Source organism: Procambarus clarkii, chromosome 35 (assembly GCF_040958095.1).
Source record: "Procambarus clarkii isolate CNS0578487 chromosome 35, FALCON_Pclarkii_2.0, whole genome shotgun sequence".
Lineage (NCBI taxonomy): Eukaryota > Metazoa > Arthropoda > Malacostraca > Decapoda > Cambaridae > Procambarus > Procambarus clarkii.
The window spans coordinates 30,143,320-30,160,999 of NC_091184.1; the positions used below are offsets into that span (position 1 = coordinate 30,143,320).

At 47.3% G+C, this 17,680-nt stretch overlaps 2 protein-coding genes across 2 annotated transcripts; both read right to left on the reverse strand.

Moving 5' to 3' along the window:
- Positions 1–32: 32 nt before the first annotated feature.
- On the reverse strand, positions 33–6,598 carry LOC138371424 (endoglucanase A-like). The gene is made up of 13 exons (XM_069336239.1): positions 6,445–6,598; positions 6,054–6,136; positions 5,732–5,873; positions 4,845–4,940; positions 4,091–4,179; positions 3,587–3,680; positions 3,316–3,374; positions 2,974–3,092; positions 2,630–2,795; positions 1,974–2,138; positions 1,009–1,148; positions 651–756; positions 33–438 (listed from the first exon to the last, which is right to left on the reverse strand). Exons 1-13 carry the CDS (start codon positions 6,557–6,559, stop codon positions 322–324), a joined length of 1,491 nt encoding a protein of 496 aa, XP_069192340.1. The 5' UTR covers positions 6,560–6,598; the 3' UTR covers positions 33–321.
- Positions 6,599–9,983: 3,385 nt separating this feature from the next.
- Positions 9,984–16,390, reverse strand: LOC123768563 (endoglucanase E-4). The gene is made up of 13 exons (XM_045759213.2): positions 16,240–16,390; positions 15,623–15,702; positions 15,138–15,279; positions 14,504–14,599; positions 13,601–13,689; positions 12,966–13,059; positions 12,668–12,726; positions 11,971–12,086; positions 11,564–11,729; positions 11,120–11,284; positions 10,801–10,940; positions 10,474–10,579; positions 9,984–10,278 (listed from the first exon to the last, which is right to left on the reverse strand). The coding sequence occupies exons 1-13, from the start codon at positions 16,292–16,294 to the stop codon at positions 10,165–10,167; spliced, it is 1,422 nt and encodes a 473-aa protein (XP_045615169.2). The 5' UTR covers positions 16,295–16,390; the 3' UTR covers positions 9,984–10,164.
- Between the last annotated feature and the right edge of the window lie 1,290 nt (positions 16,391–17,680).

A 17,680-nucleotide genomic window follows, 5' to 3' on the forward strand; every position in this document is an offset into this window, starting at 1 on the left:
AGCAACAAATTGTCAGAAAGGCATTAAAAATATTTTTAGCGGCTTCAAAAACGTTTTTAATTATTAACGATAATAATACGAGACGACCTCATAGTTATAATTAAGCTTCTTGTATATCCGCTTGTTTGCTTACGTGACGCTTCTTCAAGCTCCTAGAGAAGTGTTCTTGCAAGAGCTGTCGATGACACAGTACAACGATACACTTCCTGAAGAAGTGTATCGTTGGGAGTGGTGACAAAGAGCGCCTTCAAAGCCTGAAGAAGTGTATCGTTGGGAGTGACTTCGACGGACTCCTTCAGCTCCTGCAGTGCTGTCAGAGCCTTAAACTGCGGAACTGAGCTCGACCAAGGCGGCGAGGGCGGCAGTGTATCCAGCATTGTAGTCCAGGGCTACTTCGTTGTGAACGTAGTCCTCGCGGTCGTCCAAGAACCAGTCGGTCTGGTGGATGGACTTCGTGTTAGACCAGGATGGGTGGGTGGGGTTGTATGGATGGGGTGTGTGTGCTTGGGAGCACCCGGAACATAGGTTCGAATCCTCCTCACGGCTCCTACTGATTTTCTCAATAATAATAATATTAATAATTGCCAATAATAACAATAAGATCACAATAACAACAATATGAATAAAATAAAACTATAATTAGCGCTGACCTGGTTAGGGCCGCCAGCCAGGGCGCCCCACACCGTCTGAGGGTTAGGGCCCGGCTGCATCATGGCCCAGTCAGGGTCACACACCTCCGGCAGGTCAGGGCAGGACCTGAGGAAGCATCAACAGTCAGCTAAGTCAGGAGAAAGGTCTTGAGAATTCCCAAGAGCTGTTAGTCAGGTGAGGGCACGACTTAAGGGCACCGTAAACCCCTTTTACAATTTATGTCGAAGACACGAATCTTCCTAAACAATCTGTAAACATTGAAAAAAGAATATAGAGAAACAAGTCAAAATGGATTTAAGAGGGACAACTTGTGCATTTTAAGAGAGGAAACAACGAGGAAGAGGAAGCCGGACTCACGCTGCAGCATGGTGGACCCGCTCTGGGGAGTTCTCTCCGTAGCCAACCACGAAGGAGCGTCCGGTGTCCCCGAGCATGTAGTCGATCTGGCTGGCTCCCCACTCGTAGTTCACCTCAGCGTCGATGCCCAGTTTAGCTGCCTGAAGGATGGAACGTGTGAGACAAGAAAGAGAGTTCTCAAGAACCTCTGAAAGAGAGAGAGAGAGAGAGAGAGAGAGAGAGAGAGAGAGAGAGAGAGAGAGAGAGAGAGAGAGAGAGAGAGAGAGAGAGAGAGAGAGAGAGAGAGAGAGAGAGAGAGAGTGAGAGAGTGAGAGAGAGAGAGAGAGAGAGAGAGAGAGAGAGAGAGAGAGAGAGAGAGAGAGAGAGAGAGAGAGAGAGAGAGAGAGAGAGAGAGAGAGAGAGAGAGAGAGAGTGAGAGAGTGAGAGAGTGAGAGAGAGAGAGAGAGAGAGAGAGAGAGAGAGAGAGAGAGAGAGAGAGAGAGAGAGAGAGAGAGAGAGAGAGAGAGAGAGAGAGAGAGAGAGAGAGAGAGAGAGAGAGTGATAGAGTGAGGAACACAAGAACCGAGACAGGGGGCACAAAAAGAGAAAGAGGGTAGCACATATTCAAACATTAATTTAATGCATCTTATTTAAGTCATTACTTTTTTCAATGGATTGTTGTATCACTCAAAAATTAAGCCTCCGGCATCCAGATATATAACATACTTCGAGTATAGTATGTGGTATGTTCTCTCGGACATGTATTCGTTAAAGACATTTCAAATGCCAGATGGAAGTGCCCCAGTGAGTGTGGTGGACTAATCCTGGATAACACAAAACTCGGATGAAATCTGGAATACATGGAGTATAGCGCATGGCTGGGTCCTCGAATACGCTACGCATACGGTGAACGGTTAATGACAATACGCATGGTAGGAGGGCGTGCGTCGTGGGTGCGTATAACGCACCAGGGACAAGAGCATTACCAGGAGGGAGATGAAGGCGACGTTTGCGGCATGTCTGTTGGATCCCCAGAACTGTATGAAGGCCAGGCCGCCAGGAGTGTACGGGAAGTCGTTCTGGAAGTGGTTGAGCCCCTCCAGCAGCGTCTCTCTGTAGAGCGGGTCCTCGTCCAGCGTGGCGAACAGAGCCTGTGGGGCACGAATACCAACACTGCTCATCACTTCATTTTAATAAAAATCTGAATTATGCTAGAATTTGGTGATTTTGGAGCGGGTGAGGCCCAGAGTGTGGACCAGGAAGGGTCCACTGGTGATCAGGAAGGTGCAGTCAGTAGTTATAAGACCTTCACACCTACAATTTATGGTGTGTGAAGAAGGGAATACTTCCATGCTTCGTGTTGTAATATATAAACAAATAGTTAAAATATTATATCCTTAAATTACCTTTCTTATTTTTCTGGCGTGAGTGTACCCAAGATGATGAAATATGACCAATATATCTTATATAATAATTTAAAATACAAGTAATTGAGGTACGCAATCAATGTGTTGTAATGACGGTCGTGCAAGATACATATAAGTAAACACCGACATTGAGAACAAACGTCAATCTCCCTCTCATTCTCAAAAGACACACACACATAATTCTCAAGTGTTGTCTGGAGGTGTGGCGGACTTACATAGACGCCCAACGTCTTGTAGTCCCAGGAGAACTCCCTCGGCATCTCCTGCAGGCTGAACTCCACCCAGTGATCCTTGGCGCGGGCCAGGTAGAAGTCGTCGAGAGTGGCGCGGTAGAGCCAGAGGGCGCCCCACGCCAGCTCGTCTCCGTACCCGCTCCAGGACCTGTGGAGGGAGAGCAAAGATCACCAGGGAACATAGAAAATATGCCAGAACACATAGCGGGCGACGTTTTCGCCAAGAACCTCGGGCGCTAACTTCACACTACGTCACGCCATGGGTACTCTCTGATTGGTCAACCGTGGCACACCACCACATCCGACCACACACCTCTGATACATACCAATAAAAGTCCTGGACCTCTGGGATAGACACGTGGTAAGTCTCCCTTCTCTCGTCTCCGAAAGTGTAGAGTTCTTTGGCAGCCGCGAGCACCTCCGCCGAGTAGTCTGGGTCGGCCTCCTGCCAGGGAGAGTGTGTGAGAGGTGTGAGAGAGGTCCTCACCATACTGTGAGGAAAGGAGAGTGTGAGAGATATTCACTATGCTGAGAAGAAGGTAGATTGTGAGAGGCTTTCCTTATGCTATGTTGTGAAGAAGGGGATCAAGTGTGTGTGTTTATGCGTGTGTGTGGGGTAGGCTGTAGCAATAGCTGAGAAAGACAATTTTCTCTGATCAGCAGTTTACCTTGAAAACGATGGAGGCGGCGGCGAGGGCGGCTGCTGCCTCGCCCGCGAGCTCCGAGCCTGCAACAAGGAACAGTAAGTATCAATCAACATTGGCCATCTTGAGTAGTGGGAAAAAGATCAACTTAGATGCAACTTAAGCCACCTTTGCATAAAGTAGACCTAATTCCATATTCAACTGAAGTTCTATGTCTTCTACTTTGCAACAGTTTAGACCAATTCGGGTCAAAGTATTTTGTCATTAAATGGCGTTGACAGACGCACACACTTACCGGGATGATCGTAGTCGATCTTGAAGGAGGGTCGCTGCATGGTCATCTCCTCGGGCCGGCCCCAGTAGTTGTGGTCGATGTGGCCGTCACCGACCTGGCCAGGAGGAGGAGAAGAAGAACACTGTCACACAATCCCGACACTCACCAATGAGGCGCGGAGCCACACTCAACATCACACCACATCTTTTATAATGTGTTAACATCAAACATTTTGTCCGTTGAAGACCTTGGCAAGTATAGACTTGATGAAGGACCAGGACGGACTGAAACTATAAATGTTCTGAAAAAACATTCTCAAAAGTATTCTCATTTCTCAATTGTATTATCAAAAGTATTCTCAAAAACATTCACGTCATTTTTACACGAATTTCGACGTGTTATTTGCTTTTTTATTTTAACTACGTGATTTATTCACGGCTGTACATCACCTGTCCGTATAATTACAAAACAACAAAATTGTATTACGAGTTTCTTATATAAATTAACATGACAATTCTCCTTTACCTGGCCATAAAACTCGTAGGGTCCAGTGTGACACTTCAGAAGAAAATCCGTCGCCCACTTGAGGGTAGCTTGAGCGTCCTCCGTCTGACCTGTGGACGTTATACCGAGACTTAACGAGCTTTACGGGCTATTCATGCCCGTGCCACCTCTTGGGTGGCTTAATCTTTATCAGTCAATCAATTGACGAACATCCACTCACACAAGACAGTGGGAGATGACTCTTACCGCCGCCCTGCGATGCTCTAGTGTCAGCATCCTCTTTATCCAGCGAGAGGATGAGACTAGAGTACACTGAAGTAGTTATGAGGCTATGTAGACCTCTTTTAGGAGTAGGTTAGCAATGGATGTTAGAAGCTTTTGTCACTTGTGAGGAATGATTGCATGCAAAGACTGCGTATCCCACCTGCACACCTACACATCCCACCAGCACACCTGTGCATATGGACCTACCACCTACATACCTGAGCACATGTATCTACCACCTACATACCTGCGCACTTGTACTATACGACCTGCACATCTGCTTCTACTCTCTATATACCTTTCTCTGTCACCTTCACATCTGCAGGTACCACTTACTCGTCTGCTCCTACCACCTAAACATCTGTAACCATACCGCCTACACACCTGCACCTAACACTTACACATCTGCAACTACCCCTTACTCATCTGTACCCATCACCATCAACTTACACCCCTGCACCATCCCCCTAGACACAAGCAAGCTGCATATATGCAAAAGCCACCTACACACCTGCAGCTTGGTGGCCCTCAGCAAACTCCACCAGACCCCAAGCCAGGAGGGTGGCAGTGAAGGCTTGTGGGAGGAGAAACTTGACAAAGTCTCCAGCTGCAAGAATAAAAGTTATTTAGAAGCTAATTTGAAAATATGTCGATGAACGTGTATGTATATGTATGCACATGTGTAGCCTATGTATATGTATGCACGTGTGTAGTGTGTAAATACGTATAGTCTATGTATGTATGTGAATATGTAGACTTTGATTGTATATATATATATGTAGACTTTGCGTATATGTAGCTTGTAATTATAAACGAATACGAATGTATATATGCAGATTGCTATTTTAAATATGTATATATAAATTTATAATGTCTGTATATATGTAGCCTTAGATTTGATAGATAAGGGAGCAAATGTAGTCAATTGTGTAATTGCCAAATATATGTCTTTTTGTTCTAATAAATTTATTGTGTGAATTTAGCATCGTAATTCAACGTTTACTCAGTCCTAGCTCGTTCGACTCTCGTTCGCTTATCTCCATCTATTACACAATTACAAAGGTGTTCTACCTGTTGGTGAGCGAAAGTTCTAAGTGTATTTTAATTGACTGATCCTGGATGCGTAGGGTAATTCTTTATATAAGAGACATTCTTACTGGATGTAGAGCGAATCTCTCTCTCTCTCTCTCTCTCTCTCTCTCTCTCTCTCTCTCTCTCTCTCTCTCTCTCTCTCTCTCTCTCTCTCTCTCTCTCTCTCTCTCTCTCTCTCTCCCTCCCTCTCCCTCTCCCTCCCTCTCTCTCTCTCTCTCTCTCTCTCTCTCTCTCTCTCTCTCTCTCTCTCTCTCTCTCTCTCTCTCTCTCTCTCTCTCTCTCTCTCTCTCTCTCTCTCTCTCTCACCATCATAGTACCCGCCAGTCAGGTCAAGGCCCACATCTGAGCCGTCACCGAGAGCAGAGTCTCCCCTCCAAGTAAGTCGCTGGTCAGCGGGAAGCTTGCCTGAGCGCTGTGCCTCATAGAAAACGTACGACATACACAGTAACTGTAAAATAAAAACACGCGTATCAGCTGTAAATGTCAGGAGCATGTGGCTGACGTATGCGGCTGGCTGTGGCAATCACAGGTGTCCGTTACAGGTGTGATGTAACCAGCATCACATGCACTATGGAGCTTTTATTAGAAGTTAATAGCAGGATTGATACTTATTATAGGGGTGACTTACCTGTTTATAGTCATAGGGAGTCATGCCTGTAGGTTCGCAAGGATTGGCAACATCCTCCACTCTGGCTGTTCTTCCCTCACAACCTGTACAGGATACGACGAAGCGATTATGTCCGAGATAAAGACTCACTATGAGAGCCGAAAGCAGTAGATGATGTCACTGGGAAGTTAAAGAATTATATGCATCGTCTAACTCATTAACATTCTCAAGAACGTCTGACCGTGAATCAAAGAAAGCGGGAAGAGGTTCACTCAGGGTGGAGGACATAAATTATTGTACTTGAACTGGAGGACTTGAGAGACGCGCGCGTGTATGGGGATTTATGTGGATTTATTTTAATTGATTATGTTTGATTAACCAAGAGGTCAGCATTGTGACGGAGGGCGCTTACCTCTCTGGAGGGCGAGGAACACGACCCCTACCAGGAAGGTGTTGACGGACACTCCGGCCATGGCTGCGGCAGGAGGCACTGTGGTGGAGCAGCGGTGTAGATGCCACACAACCATTAATACACCCCCCACATCACCCCTCCTTCCCACGGTACCACACTCACCCCACAATCACCTTTCCCAGCTGGTCCTCCTACGTACTCACCTCCACCATAACCCAAGCTCCACCCACCCCACCTCCACCCTCCACTTATGCCACCCACCTCCACTCCAGCTTCCACTTAATTACGCCCCCACCTACACCCGAACTTCCTGCTTATTTCTCTCACAAACAGATACAGATGTTATACCTTCAGTGATGTTAAATGGAAGCATCTGCGAGCGTCACAGTTGCCAATGACGTCAGTGTAAGATAACCACAGATGTCAACCTCACGATTACAAGTTAAACAACCATTAATTAATAAAAATGAATATAATAAAGATAATAATAAGTCAAGAAAAGTGAGAATGTCTCCAGCAACACGTGCGACGGATGACACGTGCGACGGGTGACACGTGCGACGATAAAGACACGTGTGCCACAGGATGTGTTGACTACTCACGTAAACGTACAGTAATTCCCACAGCTCAAATTCCCGATTAGATTTTTGGCGCCTTTGACCAGTATGGAGCTGTCCATACTGGTCAAATTCAGACAAGTTACGTCTAAATTTGACCGTTTGCCCGTATGAAAGAAAATTGACGTAATTTAAAAAATGAAACTAAAAAACAAAATTTATATTTGGTTCCAAAACAATTAAGGGTCCTCTGGTAGGTTAGGAGGGCAGGCAATTCTCCTAAAGTTTCAAAACGCCATGAAAACATCAATTGAACGCTTCCTCTCCTAACCTTTCCGAGTAAGTCAGAGGACTCAAACAGAAAACAGGACAGTACATCACTTTCGTGAGCAGATTTCATTTCAAATTACGTCCATTTTTGACCGTAGAGCGCATACGAGCGAAAAACAACATTATTTTTAAAAAGACGGGTTGCGACCTCAGCCTTCCACCAAGGAACAGAAAATGGGGTGAAGTGCGGTCAACAGACGGCGCTAACATCGTTACATATATTTTTATGACAAAGTGAAAAAAATCGTGGGATTCCACAGGCCCCGTCACAGGAAAATATACGTTTATTGAATTAAATAAATTTCTGATAATGTAAACGTTGCAGAGCACAATGTTGCTCTGAACATCGAGAGCCGTCGAGCCAGCTGCATCTGTTCACACTTGGAAAACCCCTCAGACCTGTGAGTGGGTGCTAAGGTCGGTGTTATCACTCAGACAGTGACATGCACTCTCACTCCCTTCCCTAACACGAGCGACGGGAAGCCTCACCCCAGCCACCCCCACTCTATCCCAGGCCCACGCCAAGGCATGGAGAGATATTTACGGGAAGGGTGGGAGTGTGGTCTTCACTTGTGACCAGCAGGCTCTGCGGAGGGGCGAAGGTTGCTTTTGGCCATCTGATATGAGATACCCCATGCCAAATTTGTTGCCTAGGAGAAGACGCCCACCTATTTAGAAGATTACCCTTGTGAGCAATGTGTGCAGGATGTTTGGGTGTCTGGGAGAGGGAGCACTGGGAGGAGGGGGTGGGGAGCGTGCAGTGGTCAGCGCACACCTTCGTTGCAGAGAGCTCCTTAGCTTAAAACAAATGTGGAGTACCTCTGAGAATGGAGTAGGAGCTCCACCCTGTGATTACTGACGCACATACTCTCGTTACAGCGCTAGGAGAAGTCCTGTGACCTCTGGCACCAGTCAGATAAACCATATCACTACTTTATTCACCTTTACTAGTGCTATATAACAAAAGATGACCACTTGGCTGTCCCAACAGCGTACATCGCCACTATTTCAGTCCCAACGGTGTACATAGTCACTATTTCAGCACAACTCTAGTTGATACATTGAATATCAGCATGTCCCAAGTAATGTTTATGCAAATCTAAAACATTCTCGAAGAACACGGCTGTGTTCTGTAAACGTTCACGTTTTATTCTTCCTTAAACCTCTCCAGGTAGTAGAGAGGACCAGAGCCTCACATCTGGTGCTCTTCACCTTTTTAATTGTTTGAAATTTAACGTTCTATACGTAACACATAATAACATATTCATAATACCTTAAATATCTTATCTGCCAACACCAACAAACACGCACGCAAGCAGGGTGGCCGAGTGGACAGCGCTCTAGACTCGAGAACCTAGGGACCGGGGTTTGATCCCCGCACCCGGCGGAGACAGATGGACAGTTTCCTTAACCCTGATGCACCTCTTACCTAGCAGTAAATAGGTACTTGGGAGTTAGACAGCTGCTACGGGCTGCTTTCTAGGTGTGTGTGTGTGTGTGTGTGTGTGTGTGTGTGTGTGTGTGTGTGTGTGTGTGTGTGTGTGTGTTTGTGTGTGTGTGTGTGTGTGTGTGTGTGTGTGTGTGTGTAAAAAAAATAGTAGTTAGTAACAGTTGATTGATTGACAGTTGAGAGAGAGGAGGGCCGAAAGAGCAGAGCTCAAGCACATCTAGGTGAATACACACCCTTAATTTTTATTTCAGACATCATGAAAATCACAAGGATGAAAATCGCAACATCGACACTCAAGATGTCGATATTTATTAGAGCATGGCATCTGGGCCGACCCCCAAGGGTCCTGTGACAAGTAGCGTTTCATGCCTACAACTTAGGTAAGACTATCTCCGAGGGTCTAGCCTCCCACTGCTGTCTTTGTGTAGAAACCCGGATTGTTCCTAAGTTACAGTCTCCAGTAGTTCTCTCAATTAAATGGGGGGACTATTAGGAGAAAGCGCCCAAGCCATTACGACTATATAGCACTTGGAAGGTATCAGGATAGGGATTTAGGATGGGACGGGGAAAAGGATGGTGCCCAACCACGTGGACGGTCAGGGATTGAACGCCGACTTGCATAAAACGAGACCGTCGCTCTACCGTCCACCCCAAGTGGTTGGGCATTGGTCGGCGGGAAGTTCACTCAATGAACTTGCAAGGATTCGAACCTGAGGTACAAGCTCAGTACTATACACACTTTTAGCAATAACATCACTCTAAGTGCAGAAGATGACGAGACCCACAACCCATACCCACTTTCACTCGTGACGTACAATGACTTCATCCATCTTCGAGACATGCTGGGGCCGCGCGACGTGTACTTATTGGGGGTCCTAATCAACAGGGTTATCGAGCCTATACGTACATCAGAGAATATAGCATTATTCCCCTGAAAACTATCTCACTATATCTCACAATCGTCTTGAGAATGGTCCAGGACGGACCGAAACGTCGTCGTCCCTTCACTTTTTAGTGTGGTCTGGTCAACATACTTCAGCCACGTTATTGTGACTCATCGCCTGCATATCTCACTATACTTGGCCTCAGTCTGCTGGGCTGTTATAGTCAGGTCCAAGACATGGACCTGCGAGGTCGATGTTTTGGACCCGAGTCTCGAAGGCTGGTGAAAATCAACACTCGGAAAGGAATAACAACCCAGATTTTGTCAATGCTATTTTATTTGTCTTGTTAATAAACTTACAAGATAATTTATTTGCCGAAATGTATGTTGATGCGAATTGGAAGTAGTAACATTGATAACTTTGTTACATAAACTTTCCCGCTAGGTGGAAGCAGGAACACGGGTGCTGTTACTGGTAATTAGCAATACCGACGTTGCAGCTACTTGGAGTGGTTCTCCACCAGGGCGGCGAGGGCGCCGGTGAAGCCAGCGTTGTAGTCGATAGCCACCTCGTTGTGCTGGTAGTCAGCGCGGTCGTCGGAGTAGGAGTCGTCCTGTGGGGGAGATGAGCAGGAATCTTAGTATCTGGGTGGGGCCTGGCACGACCTGCTCGTTAATTATATGAAAGGTCATTGTGAGACTGAAAACAATCTGGGTTGCAAGATATACAAGAAAAAAATAACAGTGTAAGAGAGAAAGAGGGAGAGTGAGAACGAAAGGGACACACATGTCCAGCCCGAGGGCCTCACCTGCGAAGGGCCGCCGACAAGGGCGCCCCAGAGTGTCTGCGGGTTGGCTCCTGCCTGGTTCATGGCCCAGTTAGGGTCACAGGTCTGAGGCTCGTCGGGACAGGACCTGTAACAAGGATGACGCCGTTAGACACGATAATTATCACGAGAATGCGATATGCCATTACGACTGTACAGCACTTGGAAGGAATGTGAGCGGTAAGGATTTGGGATAGTGCCCAGCCGCTCGGACGGTCGGAGATTGAACACCGACCCGCAAGAAGTGAAGTATTCCGTGTCTGATATTTAATATTCGAGTTGATAGAGTATGAAGGAAGAGTGCCTTACGCGGCGGCATGGTGGGGGCGCTGAGGGGCGTTGTTGCCGTAGCCCACCACGAAGGAGTGGAGCGGGGTACCCAGCATGTAGTCGATCTGTTTCTTGCCCCAAGCGTGGTTAGCGCTGGCGTCGATGTTCAGCTTGGCGGCCTGCGGAAACCACCTCCAGTTGTTCACAAGTATAGTGTTTGAACTTTTCCAGTGTTGCCAAGATATTTTAAACCAGAGTAAACATATAAAGATCTTACTGTGCCCCACAAAATGAAACTGCATGACAGACCAAGCTCGCCAGCCACACTAACACGGCCGAACATGAAGGACTACTTTACCATGAAGGCGACAAAGGCGACGTTGGCGGCATGTCGGTTGGAGCCCCAGGCGTCGAGGTACACCAGGCCGGCCGGAGTATAGGGCGCGCTGTTCCTGATGTTGTTCATGTAGGTCTGGAGGGCACTTGAGAACATGGAGTCGCCGTCAGCCATGGCAAGCACCGCCTGGGTGGAGTCAGGAGAGATAGTGGTGAAGCTTACTGTGGAAGCTGTGTGGTGATGATGGTGGTGATGACTGGGAAAAGTGGTGTCAATGAAGGTGGTAACGGGTGAAAGGGTTTGGACTAGAATCAGCCTTTGTGGTTTTTCCATTGAGGCTTGGGAGGCAAACACGGCTGTTCTTGACATTTTTGTTTTGTTTTGAAACAATATAAAAAACACAACTGTAATAATGACAATTTAATACCACATTCACACTAATAAGTCACAGCTTAAAGCACTCACATAGGCTCCGGGAGCTTTGGAATCCCAGGAGAACTGCTGTGGGGGATTGCCGAGACCAAATTCGTTCCAGTGCTGCTTAGCCTTATTGAGGTAATTTGAATCTCCGGTGGCCCTGTAGAGCCACGCCGCTGCCCACAACAACTCATCTCCGTACCCGTTCCACGAGCTGTTGGAACACAGAGTGCGTGACACCAGCTCAGGAACACCGCCATGAAGAAATTCATGATCTACAGTCACTTAATATCACCTAGGGAAGTTAGCAGAGAAGAACACAAAGCCAGTAACCAACTAAATAAAACAATGATAAATGAAACGAAATTAATGACGGACACGTTGAACGGACAAGTTTTACATTGTCCTCAATATTTTTAACAAAGTCCGTAACTCATTGTCTTCCCATTACTTACTTGTAGAAGTCGGTTACTACAGGGATGGAATTGGCGTAGTTTCCGCGCTTCTCGTCGGCGAACTGGTATAGTTCCTTGGCCGAGCTCAGCAAGGTGTTGGAGTAGCTACCGTCGCTCTGGCGGGATGGTAAAACGAGACATCAGCCATGACCAAGAGTGTAACACTTATCTGCTGTGTTTGCTATATTAACCTGCAATGTTAAATGTAATTCTTGTACTGCGATTTGTGGATTTGTACTCAAGTGGATTTGTGCCTCCCTTGAGGGATTTGAAGTAGATGAGGGTAGAAATAGCCTAAGCTACTCTATCCCTTTGAGATGTATTTTTTTTGGGCAGAAGATATTGTGGTAAGATATATTGTATTGAAAAGTCGTTATGTAAAGGGATCTGAGTTGGAAGGTATTAAAGCGGAGGGTGGTTGTAGCATAATGGATTGTGGTGGTGAATATTGTAGTGGAGGGTGCATTGTATCATTGTGCACTGTGGTGGTAGTTATTGTAGTGGAAAGTCGTTGCCTTGGAGGGAATCGCAGCAAGGCATATTATTCTGGAGTTAATCCAGAAGCAAAGTTTAAATAACACTGAAATTGTTGATGACACAATGTAGTTTAACGGAGAGGGCAAATGACGAAAGGAAAAGCAGGCTATCTTGAGATGGTTTATGCATTATATTAGACGTTAAAGGAGGAAAGGTTTACCTTGAAGACAATGGAGGCGGCAGCCAGGGCGGCAGCGGTCTCTGCGGCCAGTTCACTTCCTGTGAGGAAGAAGTATGAGGGGGGCAGTCAGTGGGAAGGGAGTTAAAGAGTGATTAGAGACAAATGAGAGAGGAGATTCGGGACAAAAAAGATGGCTGAAATAGGAAGCTAAAGAGACCCGAAGTAGTTTTACATGTTACTAAAATATAAATTCATTCTGTACTTATCTGTGGCCAAATTAACCTACCCAAAGAATCAGTGTTGTCTGATATATATATATATATATATTACATCTTACCGGGATTGTTGCTGTCGATCTTGTAGGAGGGTCGCTGCATGGTCATCTCCTCGGGCCGGCCCCAGTAGTTGTGGTCGATGTGTCCATCTCCAACCTGAAGGAGGTGACCAACAAGGACTCCGATTAGAAGAGTGATAAAGATTAAGACTACGCCACCCAAGAGGTGGCACGAGTACAAACAGCCCGTAACTTCCAGCCATGCCATACCTGCGGTTTTATAGCTGAACTTTCGTGACGTGGGTAGGCGAGTTAAAGAATCTACTACGTGGTTAGCATACCATCGGTTACCGCAGGGTTAATGACCTGATTATGTGGATAACACTGTAATGGTTCTCTGGAGGTTAATGGTTGGTTGACGTGGGTAGGAAGCTTCGGGCATTCTAAGAGTTAGCTGATTACATGAGCAGAATAACAGGGTGTTGTCACGCCGTTGTATTTTCGAGCGAGACAAGACACAGTAGGTGATGTGCTGCAGGTCGAGACTCTGGGTCCTCCACACTCCTCTTCTGAGTGTGGAGGACCTCTATCACACTCTCAGCTCTCAAGGGGACACACACACGCACACACACACACACACACACACACACACACACACACACACACACACACACACACACACACACACACACACTCACCTGGCCGTACAGCTCGTAGTAACCGGTATGACACTTGAGGAAGTAGTCGGTGGCCCACTTGACAGCGTCTTTACCATAGTTTGTCTGACCTGTGAGGAGACGGGACTCATGAGTGTGAGGAGGAACTTTCAAGGATGAGGAGCATGAAAATATGAGTGAGGACAATAAGGCGGAAAAATCAGAATGCGAGAAGAAGGAACACGGGCGGAGATAATGAGGAGGCGAATCACAAGACATGAGAAGAGAAGAGATGAAACACGGAGAAGGAAGAGAAGATGGAACAGTCCTTCATCCACACAAACCCATATTTCCCCGACATATACTCATCCTTCACCAACACATACACAAGTTGCCAGAAAGTGAAGAGTGAGAGTGGAACACACACCTGTAGGACACACTATAGCCAGAAACTTGTAAATTGACGACACACTACGCTTCGAATAACAAGTGTTTGAGCACCATTCTTTCCCTCCGCCCCATCCCAGATTCATTGTTCTCATATCCTTTCCAAGTGCTGTCTAGTCACACGACTTCTTCCTCATAATTACCTGACCGTACCTTAGAGTAACGAGTCACTTTCATTTTCTTGTCTGATTTACTGGATTCAACAGAATTTTTGTTTTAACAATCTTAACCCTTTCAAGATCAGATGGACGTCAGGACAGCATTCCAAAACCTCCAGATTCCACAGAGAACCCTTTAGTCTGTTGGTGGCAGACTAGGGGGGGGCCAACTAGGGCCCAGCTGACACTCAGGATTCCAAGATGACACAAAAAGAGATGAGTTAGAATGGAGGAGACACACTGGGTATCTTGTAGAATTCAGGTGACATACACACTGGGTACCTTGTAGAGTTCAGGTGACACACACGAGGTTCTAACTGAAGTTCGAGGGAGCACTTACCGGCAGAGTTGTATCCAGAAGAGAAGTCGATGAGCCCCCAAGCCAGCAAGGTCGCGGTGAAGGCCTGCGGGAACCCGAACTTCACGAAGTCTCCAGCTGAAACACGAAGAGTCAACCGTGTCAATACCCGCGAAATGATTAACAGGTGATATTTTGTGTCAGTCTGTTTTGCTTCAGAGATCAAGGACAAAATTTACATTAAGAAGGAAAATATTTACCTAGCGAGTGGAAGGACTGTTTGTGTTATTTACTGAAAATAGAATTTTGATGCTTGTCAACATAATAGATAGCTTTTGCGCGCAATTAGCTAAGGAGTGTACATTTGTTTGAAATAGTACAGCGCGGTTTTAAGTATTGGATATGATGTTGTGAGATGTAGTGGTAATGAGTATGTTTACTATTGAGGCTGATACTAGTAAATAAAGAGCCAGGAATGTCTTTCTAAGGGGTAACTTAAATAAATTACAAACAAGAATGTTATTATAAATATTTCTTCTGTCTCTCTGTCTCTGTCTGTCTGTCTCTCTCTCTCTCTCTCTCTCTCTCTCTCTCTCTCTCTCTCTCTCTCTCTCTCTCTCTCTCTCTCTCTCTCTCTCTCTCTCTCTCTCTCTCTCTCTCTCTCTCTTTCTCTCACCATCGTAGTAGCCGCCAGTGAGGTCGTGGCCAACGTCAGAGCCGTCATTGAGGGCTGAGTCGCCTCTCCAGGTGACTCGCTGGTTCCCCGGCAGCTTCCCTGAGCGCTGAGCCTCATAGAACACGAACGACATGCACAGCAGCTGAGGAGGAAGATGGGAGGCACCTGAGGTCACCATCACGGAGGTAATGGTGACCTCAGGTGACCTCAGGGGAAGCACATGAGGTTATCCCAAGATATTCTTTCACTTTGGTGCCCTCGGTGGAGAAGGAGCTCTGATACTCGTCAAGAAGGGTTCTGATGCCTTATGAGGCTCTAGTTATGTAATCCAGCGCTTGTTGTGGAAACGATGAAGTATTTGGCTGCGGGAATGACATTGAGGACACGTTAATCAAATTACAAATGGGCTAAACTGAAACTATTTCACCACACCTTCCAAACGACTCCTTAGCTGATGCTAAGATGGCAGAGAGAGATCGACTTACCTGGCTGTAGTCATATGGACCCATTCCAGTGCCGCCGCAAGGGTTGGAGATGTCCTTCACGTCGGCAACCTTCGCTCCTCCTGCAATATAACCGTTAATGAACACAAGGGCAGTGATGAGGGTTCGAACCTACGTTCGAGAGGATCCCAGACGCTGCCTTAGTCGACTGAGCTACGACATGGTTAAATGAATTGCAACCGGAAGTTCTACTGACCTTACTCGGATCCTGCAGCCTCTCCGAGACACATAACCACTATTCCATCACACACCAACACGTTCCTTGTCTTACTGAAGCTTGTCATCAATATTACCAAGAAAATAGCAACCAATGAGTTGTTGATATTAACAAGAACTTACCAACACCAAGAGACGTTGACAGTGCCCAACATTAGCAACGCCATGAGTTAAAAGCGTAGTTTTGGACCAAAAGAGTGCTGGAAATGTTCTTGAAATACTATGTTATCATGTCCTGTTGCCCTGGACAACTAACGTTAAGATCATTTATATTGATCAGATCAATATATAATTATTACTGTAAACCAAATTTGCATTGCCAGAATAAGTGAACGAAGAGCAGTGGGCAGATGGGAGGTGTTGGCGAGGGTGTCAGCCAGTACCTGGGTGGAGGAGGGCGAAGGCCGCAGCGATGGCCAGCAGAATCGTTCCTGTCATGATGGTACAGCAGAAGAGCCTATACTGAGGAGCTACCGCCCTCAACCACCTATATAGTCCACCCAAACCCCTCAAAAAACCCACAAGTCATCGCCCCATCCCCAGCATCCTCTCCACCTCCATGGTCCACGTGAACAACCACAACACACCTACAAGCGTCGGTGGGAAAACCGCTATACATAGAAGTGGTTATTGACGTCCGTGAGAGAGCAGGACGAGCAGGCTGGGAAAACAGCACCTGCAGCTGTCCACTCTCCTGTGCTGTCTGGCTCTCACAACTGTTTATGTAAACAATGTAAGATAGGTGACCAGTTGTTTATGACGACAGCTCGTTCAGGCTCAAGACTTTACATATTTAGGCGTAGCTATGGCGGTGTTGGGTGTGACGGTGGTGGGTGTGCGCGGTGTTGGGTGTGGCTGTGATGGGTGTGGCTGTGTTGGGTGTGGCTGTGGTGGGTGTGGCTGTGTTGGCTGTGGCTGTGGTGGGTGTGGCTGTGATGGGTGTGGCTGTGTTGGGTGTGGCTGTGGTGGGTGTGGCTGTGTTGGCTGTGGCTGTGGTGGGTGTGGCTGTGATGGGTGTGGCTGTGTTGGGTGTGGCTGTGGCTGTGGTGGGTGTGGCTGTGATGGGTGTGGCTGTGGTGGGTGTGGCTGTGTTGGCTGTGGCTGTGGTGGGTGTGGCTGTGATGGGTGTGGCTGTGTTGGCTGTGGCTGTGGTGGGTGTGGCTGTGATGGGTGTGGCTGTGTTGGCTGTGGCTGTGGTGGGTGTGGCTGTGATGGGTGTGGCTGTGTTGGGTGTGGCTGTGGTGGGTGTGGCTGTGTTGGGTGTGGCTGTGTTGGGTGTGGCTGTGATGGGTGTGGCTGTGTTGGCTGTGGCTGTGGTGGGTGTGGCTGTGATGGGTGTGGCTGTGTTGGGTGTGGCTGTGGTGGGTGTGGCTGTGGTGGGTGTGGCTGTGTTGGGTGTGGCTGTGGTGGGTGTGGCTGTGGTGGGTGTGGCTGTGTTGGGTGTGGCTGTGGTGGGTGTGGCTGTGGTGGGTGTGGCTGTGTTGGGTGTGGCTGTGGTGGGTGTGGCTGTGGTGGGTGTGGCTGTGTTGGGTGTGGCTGTGATGGGTGTGGCTGTGTTGGCTGTGGCTGTGGTGGGTGTGGCTGTGGTGGGTGTGGCTGTGTTGGGTGTGGCTGTGGTGGGTGTGGCTGTGGTGGGTGTGGCTGTGTTGGGTGTGGCTGTGGTGGGTGTGGCTGTGGTGGGTGTGGCTGTGGTGGGTGTGGCTGTGGTGGGTGTGGCTGTGGTGGGTGTGGCTGTTTCTGTAAACAGTAGCATTGTAATAAAACCATATAAAAAAAAAATAATAGGGGTGGTAGGAGAGGAAAAGATTAAAGTATTCAGTGAGA

Excerpts from the sequence above, each read along its gene's own strand:
- LOC138371424 (XM_069336239.1), bottom strand. The coding sequence starts at position 6,559 with ATGGTTGTGTGGCATCTACACCGCTGCTCCACCACAGTGCCTCCTGCC. Across the intron at positions 6,137-6,444 it reads GTTCCTCGCCCTCCAGAGAG|GTTGTGAGGGAAGAACAGCC; the intron begins GTAAGCGCCCTC and ends TATCCTGTACAG. Across the intron at positions 3,093-3,315 it reads CCGCCTCCATCGTTTTCAAG|GAGGCCGACCCAGACTACTC; the intron begins GTAAACTGCTGA and ends TCTCCCTGGCAG.
- LOC123768563 (XM_045759213.2), bottom strand. The coding sequence starts at position 16,294 with ATGACAGGAACGATTCTGCTGGCCATCGCTGCGGCCTTCGCCCTCCTC. Across the intron at positions 13,060-13,600 it reads ACTACGAGCTGTACGGCCAG|GTTGGAGATGGACACATCGA; the intron begins GTGAGTGTGTGT and ends CACCTCCTTCAG. Across the intron at positions 12,727-12,965 it reads GATCGACAGCAACAATCCCG|GAAGTGAACTGGCCGCAGAG; the intron begins GTAAGATGTAAT and ends TCTTCCTCACAG.